Source organism: Triplophysa dalaica, chromosome 4, assembly GCF_015846415.1.
Source record: "Triplophysa dalaica isolate WHDGS20190420 chromosome 4, ASM1584641v1, whole genome shotgun sequence".
Taxonomy (NCBI): Eukaryota; Metazoa; Chordata; class Actinopteri; order Cypriniformes; family Nemacheilidae; genus Triplophysa; species Triplophysa dalaica.
The window spans coordinates 28,641,357-28,651,960 of NC_079545.1; the positions used below are offsets into that span (position 1 = coordinate 28,641,357).

At 39.6% G+C, this 10,604-nt stretch overlaps 2 protein-coding genes across 5 annotated transcripts in view; one reads left to right on the forward strand and one right to left on the reverse strand.

The window, feature by feature from the left end:
* The window catches only part of mbd2 (methyl-CpG binding domain protein 2), a 24,237-nt gene extending 18,638 nt beyond the window's left edge, over nt 1-5,599 (reverse strand). The window contains exon 1 of one of the 2 annotated variants that reach the window (XM_056746695.1): nt 5,210-5,598. In XM_056746695.1, coding sequence (XP_056602673.1) covers nt 5,210-5,325 — 116 coding nt within the window. In that variant the 5' untranslated portion in view covers nt 5,326-5,598. Of the gene's footprint in view, nt 1-5,209 lie in introns of both variants that reach the window. The other variant, XM_056746696.1, reaches the window with a different exon arrangement.
* A 627-nt stretch (nt 5,600-6,226) lies between these two features.
* rnf185 (ring finger protein 185) lies at nt 6,227-9,640 on the forward strand. Of its 3 annotated transcripts, none has more exons than XM_056745164.1 (7): nt 6,227-6,360; nt 7,603-7,812; nt 7,926-7,944; nt 8,037-8,149; nt 8,305-8,359; nt 8,784-8,901; nt 9,272-9,640. In XM_056745164.1, the coding sequence occupies exons 2-7, from the start codon at nt 7,625-7,627 to the stop codon at nt 9,367-9,369; spliced, it is 591 nt and encodes a 196-aa protein (XP_056601142.1). In that variant the 5' UTR covers nt 6,227-6,360; nt 7,603-7,624; the 3' UTR covers nt 9,370-9,640. The 3 variants fall into 3 exon arrangements, with proteins under 3 accessions (XP_056601142.1, XP_056601143.1, XP_056601141.1); XM_056745165.1 differs by lacking the exon at nt 6,227-6,360 and adding an exon at nt 6,749-6,853 and having other exon boundaries at nt 9,275-9,640; XM_056745163.1 differs by lacking the exon at nt 6,227-6,360 and adding an exon at nt 6,751-6,853.
* The last annotated feature ends 964 nt before the right edge of the window (nt 9,641-10,604 follow it).

A 10,604-nucleotide genomic window follows, 5' to 3' on the forward strand; every position in this document is an offset into this window, starting at 1 on the left:
ACTTAAATCAAACGCAGCTCACCCTCAGATAACAACATGAGTGTGAATGAGTGGACACTGCTAACACACACACACACACACACACACGTGTGCGCTCAATATGGCTCGACATGCAAATGTGCAGTAACGCTCGTGTTCAGCGTGTGTGTGTGTGTGTGTGTGTGTAGGCGTGAAGAGCAGCACAGGTGCTGATGATGACTGTATTTACTGTAGTAATGTGTGCAGATGCAGTTAACAGCTCCGGTGGTTTCCATGATGATTATCACTGTAACTGCACAACAACACACAACACATGCAGAGAATCAACACACAGTAATGACAGAAACACATTTATTACAGTTTGGCTTTGGTGCCTGTGCACTGTTGTGTTGTTGTGTCTGTGAAGAGGCCGAATGACAATGGTGTGACCAACAACTGCACAACAGAGAAAACACACACACACACTCTTGCAAGCAGAAACACACTGGCTTTGACATGCACCAACTATTTAGCAAACCACAAGGAGACAGAGCGAAGACAACATTTAACGCTTCGATTTCTGTGAAAGCAGAGCAACACACAACCTGAAGATGAAGAAACAACACAACGTGAGGATGAAAGACCGAACCAAACGGCCTTCAACAGACCAACCATTCGAAGCAGAGATCTCACAAGACTCTCAGTCTTATCTCACACTGGAACACAATTCTGATGTGAACATCACATCCACGAGACCTGTTCACTGTTCTCTACATGAAAACAACAACACTTTGATTGTGTTTGGATCAGATCACAGCAGCGATGCAGCGTCCAGACACAACTACAGAAAAATGAACCATCATGAAACATTCACTTCCAGTTTTTCTCAATTCCCAGCGCTGGATTCATTCTTTAAAGGAGTAGTTCACTTTATAAATAAATGTTGATGATCATTTACTCCCCTCATGTCATCTAAGATGTTTATGTGTTTCTTTCTTTAGTGGAGAAGAAATGAAGGTTTTTGATAAAAACGTTCCAGTATTTTTCTCCATATAGTGACTTCAATGGACTCCAAACACTTGAAGGTGAAAATGAGTTTCAGTGCAGCTTCAGAGGACTTTAAACCAAACCAGACCATGAATAAAGGTCTTATGTAGAGAAACCATCAGTCATTTTATAAAAATATATATATATGCTTTATAAACACAAATGCTGGCCTTACTCTTTTCTGAGATGCTCGTTCATGACTTCACATAATACATCATAAAGTTAAAAAGGTCACGCTCGACGTAGACGAAAGAACCGAGTCAGTGTTTACAAATGTGGAGAAGGAGGACCGTTCAAAAGTTGTTGAATGTTCAATGACACGTATTCAAGTGTCTTTGTGTCAGTTTTTTCTTTAAAATGGTCATTTTGTGTGAGTATCCTGGATTCTGCCTAGGTCAAGCGTGACCTTTTTTAACGTAATTATGTATTACGTGAAGTCGTGCTGTGCAATATATAAAAATTTTGCAAATGTGCATATCGCAATGGTTTGCAATAAATGAGCGATTTAATTCTTCCAAAAGTTATGTATGGTAAAGTTTTAGGTCAATGGGGATTGTAGAATCTATCTGGGAAGCGGATGTTAGTTGAGATATACGTGCGTGTGAATGCTAGCGTTCATGTACCCTAACACAAATCAATCAACAATCTGCGTCGCACATAGCGAGCAAAGATGAGCCATCCTGAGACATCCACAGCTGCTGCTGAACATTTAGTGCCAAAACAAAGAAACACCTCAAAGATATGAAAGTATTGTTGAGAGTATTGTTCAGCAAACTTTCAGAAGTTATAGTGATGCTTTCTGTTCCCTAAAATAATGTGAAACATATGTTGGTTATATTATTTTTTTTATATTTTTCATACAATTTAATTTGATTTTAGAAAAATAAATATCGTATTGCATATTGAATATCGCATCATTTAGCATGCTATCGTATATCACATTTTTCCTCAATATCACACAGCCCTATTATAAAAATTATACTTAATTTTTTGGGGAAAATGAGCGATGTTTTCTCTAGATAAGACCTTTATTCATGGTCTGGTTTGGTTTAAAGTCCTCTGAAGCTGCACTGAAACTCATTTTCACCTTCAAGTGTTTGGAGTCCATTGAAGTCACTATATGGAGAAAAATCCTGGAATGTTTTCATCAAAAACCTTCATTGCTTTTCCACTAAAGACACAAACACATAAACATCTTAGATGACACGAGGGGAGTAAATGATCATGAAAACTTATTTTTAAAGTGAACTACTCCTTTAAGACTTTTGAGGAATGATTCTAACAACACGCAGAACCAACAGGACTCGCTGCACCTGTCTGATGAAGAGAAGCACATGGACTCACACTAATCCCTCTCTAACACAACACAAGTCCTGTGGAAATACATCATACTAATCTGTGCATTTATCAGATCATACTTTTCTTGACGCTGGTTAATCCAGTTTAACTGTTAACACCAACACAACGAACTAACATAATAACAAATAAAAACAGTAATGCCCTCACAACCGCCCACAAACCTTGAGCTTTATGATGGTGCTTCAAACATTTGTCAAACACTGAAGGTGTGAGAATGATTGAATATCACATCCTGTGATTCGCTGGGATCCAAACCTACAGTTCTGAAGCAGAACGCTGATGTGTTCATATGTTTGTGATGACTCACTGAAAACACGCACACGTCTGGAGTCCAGACCGGAAGTCATGTTCCTGTAACACATCAGCAGTGCCGGTAAAGCCTGTGTCACACAAACTCAATAAAACACAAAACCACACGGCATCGTGAACACACATGCTGACTCAAACGCGCTTCGTTCACATCAGTGTGTCCATGTTTCACACTCTGTGTTGTGATGCTGTGAAATGTGATGAGCTGCAGAAGAACACACTGGTGTCAATCATTCGATGCCAATCATCACACAAACTAAACTACACCAGAACATTCTCATCACTCGCTGATATTCAATGACACGTCCAGAACACACGTTCCCTCAGAGAACCACACAGAACAGATGTGTGTGTGTGTGTGTGAGGACATCATGTCCCAACAAAGATAGTTATACCAGATTTAGACATTGTGGGGACATTATTTAGGAAAACAGCTTATAAATCATATAAAATTATATTTATTGAAAATGTAAGAGTGCAGAAACATTTGTGTGTGTGATTATTAGATTTAGAACATGGAAACCAGTGTGTGTGTGTGTGTGTGTGTGTGTGTGTGTCTGTCTGTGTCTGTGTGTGTGTGACTCTCGTGCGTCATGATGAGAGAATATATATTATAGATCATTTTACAGGCCTTCCACTGCCGCCATGACACCACACACATGCACACACACACACACACACACACACACACACGCTTACAGAGCATAAGAAACACACAATCCAACACATACAATCTGTGCAGACAGAAGAATAAAATCATTGATCATCATCATCAGATCATTTTACACTGCAGCGAGAACCACCCACACAGACAGGAAGAGACCCCCACATCAACCAATCACTCTTCACTATTCTGCTTTCTTCCAAATAAGAGTAAAGAGTAAATGGCACAACAACAAATTGGTTTTAGGAGACAGAGAGAGAGGGATAGAGAGAGAGAGAGAGAGAGAGTGTGAGATAATCTGATTCAGTACACATCTGCTTATATTCAGTCAGTATGATTTTATTTATTAAAGTGTAAAGTTTCCTCTGGTGACTCACACATCTCTACACTCTCATGAACACTCTGTAAGAACATCATGACTCTAGACATCAGTATAAACCACCTCTGTCAATCAATCATGTATGAGTCACATGTGTCAGACATTATGATGCTTTTATAAACACAAATCAGAAATATACACACACACAAATACATACAATGATTTATATCAGTCTTACAAAATGATACACACAAACTTTAAAGGTTACAGATCTAAAAACGCCTCACAATTCATCGCACACTTACAAAAGTTACATTCGTCTGTATAATGTGCCGACTGTACATACACACAAAAACATACACACACACTCTCTCTCTCTCTCTCTCTCTCTCACACACAAACTCTCTCTCTCTCTCTCTCTCTCTCTCTCTCACACACTCACACACACTTTTACACACAAATATGGACTCTCTCCTTTTGTCTCACTCTCTCTCTCTCACACACACACACACACACACTCACACACACATACACATACACACAAAAACATACACACACTCTCTCTCTCTCTCTCTCTCTCACACACACAAACTCTCTCTCTCTCTCTCTCTCACACACAAACTCTCTCTCTCTCTCTCACACACACAAACTCTCTCTCTCTCTCTCACACACAAACTCTCTCTCTCTCTCTCTCTCACACACAAAACTCTCTCTCTCTCTCTCTCACACACTCACACACACTATTACACACAAATATGGACTCTCTCCTTTTGTCTCACTCTCTCTCTCTCTCTCACACACACACACACACACACACTCACACACACATACACACAAAAACATACACACACTCTCTCTCTCTCTCTCTCTCTCACACACACAAACTCTCTCTCTCTCTCTCACACACAAACTCTCTCTCTCTCTCTCTCACACACACAAACTCTCTCTCTCTCTCGCTCTCTCTCTCACACACACTCACACACACTTTTACACACAAATATGGACTCTCTCCTTTTGTCTCATTCTCTCTCTCACACACACACACACACACACACATATATATATATATATACACACACATTTTTACATACACACACAAATAAAGACACTCTCTTTCTCTCACACACACACACACACATATATATATATATATATACACACACATTTTTACATACACACACAAATAAAGACACTCTCTTTCTCACACACACACACACACATATAAATATATATATATATACACACATTTTTACACACACACACAAATAAAGACACTCTCTTTCTCACACACACACACACACATATAAATATATATATATATACACACATTTTTACATACACACACAAATAAAGACACTCTCTTTCTCACACACACACACACATATAAATATATATATATATATACACACATTTTTACATACACACACAAATAAAGACACTCTCTCTTTCTCTCTCACACACACACACACACACACACACAAATGAAACAGTTGACTGTTCTGTCTGATGTTGTGTGTCTACTGTACATTGACGCACACACACGTCACAGTTACCTGTAGTAATACACATCACTCTTTCCAGCACTCAGTCCGGACTTCCGGATCACTTCTTCCTTCTTCCAGCCGGGCGGAAGCGCCGGACAGTCCGTCCGCTTCTTCTCCATGATCATCGATCCACTCGATTAACTGAAATTATTCGCGATGTGTCGGCTAACCAGCTAGTCCCGTTAGCCGCTGAGATACTCGCTGAACTTGTTAATAATCTCCCGGTTAAAGCCGTAGAACTCTCGCCGTGCGCGCGGATCCGGTGACGCGAGCGAGCTCGTCACGGATCATAATCTGCGCTCGATGCGTCTGTAACGCGCCCGTGACGCTCTGAAATATCAGCAGCACTTCCCGCACAAGTGACCAGCGCCTGGCAACCGCACGGCTCGCCCCGCCCTGAGCTGTTAGTCACGCCCATCACGTAGCTGCTTAGCCCCGCCCATACTGTAAATGCGCCTGCGGAGAACATCATCATCTGTTGGCTGTAGGCAGTCACTGCGATCATTTGACAAAGACTTAAGAAAATAAAAATAAATACTTTTAAAAGTGTCAAAATGACTTCACACATCAACTAACATCACACCGGCTGTATGGAGTTAGTTGTCAGTAAAACTCCAGCTCTATTTGACTTTCCGTTTTTATATTACTCTGAATTAATAAATTGATTTCACTAAATACTTTTTAGAATTTTTAGCATTACTAAATGTTTATAAAAAAGGATTCCCCCGCATGTTTAATCTTAGGTCATGTGCAAAGAAAAGCGATAAATAAGTTTTGAATAATTTAGGTGTAATAATACATTCTCAATTTTACTGTGATAGAAGTAACCACCAGCCCAACCGCCACACAACACACAATATCAATAATAATAATTAAAATGTAAAAAAATACTTACAGAATGTTTTTAGACTGGTCATATCTACCCAATCAAAAACCTTTTCTGGCAGTCAAGCCACGCCCAATGTAAAACTCTTCTATGCTTTCGCTCCACTCTGATGTTTCTTCTATTTCTATATTGTTGCTGCGATTGGTCGAACACGTGTGACGCAACTTCCGGGCGAGTTTGTGTTGACGCAATGATCTGAAGGTTGCGAAGCAGAGCAGCAGCGATATTTTCTCTCTATCCGCTCCGCAGACGCTTTCATGACACTAAGATTCAGGTAATAATGTTTTATGACTTTATATAAATGTTCGCTGTTTAAACACGTTTACACTGTTAGGTACGTCACATCTGTGTTTATTACAAACGAGATTAGCAGCTAAACGCTAACAACACATTCAACAGAGAGAGAGAGGGATACACTTTCTCTTTTTCTCTTTATATTGATGTGTATATATTATATACTTCATTTTTATCTTAATCTCTATTTGTGTAGAATATTTTTATTATTTTCTCTTATTTTTTTATTTAATTTTTCTGTGCTTGGGGAATGTAAAATGCGTTTTATCATGCCAATAAACCGTTTTTCAATCTTGAGAGATTGAGAGTTCAGTATTGTGTGTTTGTTTACACTAACGTCATATGTGTACTTTCGTTTTTTTATGTATGTTGTACTGTTATAGGCTGAATTTGTCAACACGATTTCTCACGTGTGTGTTTTTGAGAGAGAGAGAGAATATTTCTTGAGGAATCCAGAGGATTTACATTCACAGGTGTGATTTGCGGGTGGGACATGATGTTCCCAACACATTTTAATAGAAATTAAGAAATGTTTGCAGATGGTGTGTATTTTAAGGATCATTAACATCAAAACGTTTTGCTCGCACTCGTGAGTTATATTTGCGGAAGACAGAGAGTCTCACTATTTAATGCGCGCATCATCCGCGCTCGCGCTCGCGCCGCTCGTTACGCATCCAGTGTCCGCGCACAAACACGCGTACATGACTTATGACATAAGTGACAATAAAAGTTTGTGTTTACATAATATTTATCTGTGTACTTTCAATAATAATTTTATATTTATTAACAAATACACATACACGCATATAGTTAAGAAAATATAAATAAATAAATACATGTAAATATTTCCTAAATATGTATTAATTTGTGTGTGTTTGTATTTATATATACAAAATGAATATATATTATGTAAACACAAACTTTTATTCTTGATGCGATTAATCACAATTAGTTTAGACTAATAGATTTAGATTAGCCCTAGAAAGTGTAAACAGCCAGTGACCGTTTGAGAACACATACTGTGAGAGCTCGAGTCGAAAAGCGGAGTGACCCCAAACTATGATCAATATTCCCAACCAGTTATTACAGAAAAAATTGAGTCAAGTATTGTTTCTGTCGTCTCTGTCCCCACCACTTTTCAAAACAAAGTTACGCTGCAGATATGAATACAAGAGAAGAGTGATGATGATGATGATGATGATGTTGTTGTGTATTTTTCAAGGTTGTGGAGCTGAAGGCACAGAATGGCGAGTGCAGCATCATCATCATCATCAGCGGCAGCAGCAGCATCATCGAGTGAGAGCTCATCTGCAGGTAATGGACAGACAGCAGGTGACAGCAGCAGCAGTACTCAGGACAGCACGTTCGAGTGTAACATCTGTCTGGACACGTCCAAAGATGCCGTCATCAGTTTGTGTGGTCATCTCTTCTGGTGAGTGAGACGCTGTTAATGTCCACCACACTTTGATTGCGTGCTTTTAAATACAGAACCTCATCATACTTTACTCTCCCTCGTCTCCCTGCCTCTGTGACATCACTTCTTAGTTGGCCGTGTTTACATCAGGTACGTTTTGAAGTGTTTTCTGTTTTTAACTGCTCACCCAAGAGCGTGTGACAGGACTCATGTCGCAATGTCCTTCATGTGTGTGTTTGCAGTGGTTAGAAACTCGGCCGAACCGTCAGGTGTGTCCCGTTTGTAAAGCCGGCATCAGTCGGGATAAAGTGATTCCTCTGTACGGAAGAGGAAGCACGGGCCAACAAGACCCCAGGTACTTTACACTCAACATCCGGGTCAGAAAGGTTACGAATGTGTCCGCTGGTTTATAGCGCGTGCAGATATCAGTGGACAGAGTATAACATGTGAGTGATAGACTACACTGAAGTGTACTGTATGAAGTTCATCCTATTTTCTTCGTGGTTTTAGAGAAAGAACTCCTCCACGGCCTCAAGGACAGCGACCAGAACCAGAAAATCGTGGTGTAAGTATGTTTTCTCTGATTGTGTATTGAGAATGGCTTGACAGGAAACAGTCACATGGTCAATCCCAGTCATGTATCCAGTTGAGTTTCTCTTGGTCATTTGCAACGATGCGTGTGTCATTGCACCAGACATCTGTGATGAAACTCTTACGTGGATAAAAGCGGCTGCTGTTGTGCAAACCTGCAGCTCATTCATTAGTCAAACGAGCGGGCCGATGGGACTTGTTATGTTTGGTCTCTGAAGACGTTCCTCTCAACACACCTGACGTATGCATTGCATCACGTTTCACTCCCAATCCTTTCTGGATGATTTCTCATCTGTCAGTCAGTGACACATGAGCTGATGGTTTGGAGTGTTTGAATAGAGATCTGACCTGTGTGTTGTGTTGTGTAGTAGAGTCGGTCATGTGGTCTGTTTCCTTAGGGCTTTCAGGGATTTGGGTTTGGAGATGGAGGTTTCCAGATGTCTTTTGGAATCGGAGCTTTTCCTTTTGGGATTTTCGCGACAGCGTTCAATATCAATGATGGGAGACCCCCACCAGGTACACGACAAGCCTTCCTTTAAACTATCATCCCATGAAGAAGGGAAGTGCAGGTGTTCTTTGTATTTCTGTACTGGAAGCCATCACATTTAGAATCATAATTCTTTAGATCCAAACACATTTTCTTTTATTTCAAAAAATCCTGCCAGAGAATAAGACAAATCAACCGAAGTTTTCGCTCCGGTCGAGTTTAAATAAAACGTACAATTAAAAATGTGTTGACAAGTCACAAGAAAAGAAATACTCCAAAATGAATCAATGTAGTCATGTTGAAGAAACGTAACAAGACGACTCGCATTGTGAACACAATAAAAGAACGAGTGTTCTAGTGTATGATGATGTATTAAAAACCAGATTTATGTGTCCACAGCAGCTCCAGGAACTCCTCAGCACACAGACGAACACTTCCTGTCCCGCCTCTTCCTGTTTGTGGCTCTTCTCATCATGTTTTGGCTGCTTATCGCTTAAACGCTCCTAATTTCCAGGAGACGGCCTCGGGTCCTCTAGAATCAGAGATCACATCAGTCAGATATCTCGCGATGATTTTGAAGAAAGTTTTCCGTCTGAGGTCTTTTTCTATGAAAGAGATCTTGTGACGGCACACCTGTGATGTACTGTGATCAACACTTCTGCTCGTGTTCGCTTTTAAATTAACACCCGACTTTATTTCTCTAAAATTATTCTTTTGAAATTGTGGTGGCAGATTCTGTTGCTCACTTTAATAAATCAAGTCTTTCAATGTGTGTTCATGAATGTGTCTAAACTGGCCATGAAGAGAAACAGACCAGATGCTTGAATCATGTCATTTAATTATTTTCCTTTGATCCTTATGAAGATGCTGAAGACAACAAGTGTTACGTTTTAAAATACTTTATGAGAGATTTATGACTGAGTGTTCAATGTTTTACCTTTGCTGTCAGGAGGCTGTTTTCTGGATTTCAGGACAACCCTTAAAATGTTATAATGACTTCAGCAGTGAGTACAACACACTTTCAATCAAACGCTTTTATTCTACACGTATGTAACAGTGGTTTCTGTGTGATTGAGACATCAGAAAGGTTCAATGACGTCACACAGGTTTACACAGAGGTTACACGGTGATGGAGATAAAGGGGTCAATTGGCTGACTGTGACGTAATAGCTTGGCTTCAAATGTGTTTGTCTGGCACATCACACATTCACTAGTTAATCTAAATGTGTATGATGTGCTTTCAGAGAAAAATGGGCCTCTAATGAGTCGGAGATGAGATATAAATCATGTTCCTCTTGTGCTTTCTGGCTACTGAATATAGAATGACCTGTAAATGATGTAACATACATGTGAATGACGTATAAGCAGGCACTTCTAAGGTTATACCACAGTAGTATATACTGGAATATATAAATATATATGGAATACATGATCGTGCTGTTTTCTGCTGTATGTTTGACAGAATTCTGCAGCCGTCGCATTATAAAATCATTTGGATCAGTATTTCACGTCTATTTATTATGTCAAGCAGTCATTTAATACATAGAATAATATAGTAACTATCTTTATGGCAGAATTTGTGATCATGACTGTCTGCTGGTACATTATCTCTGCTTTGAAACACGCTAATAGTGCGGCACGTGAGAAGAAATGATCTGATGTGGATGTTGGAGTAAACTGTGGTCAATCTAATATAGTGTCTAGTATAATATAGCTCTCCTGTCATCAGAGA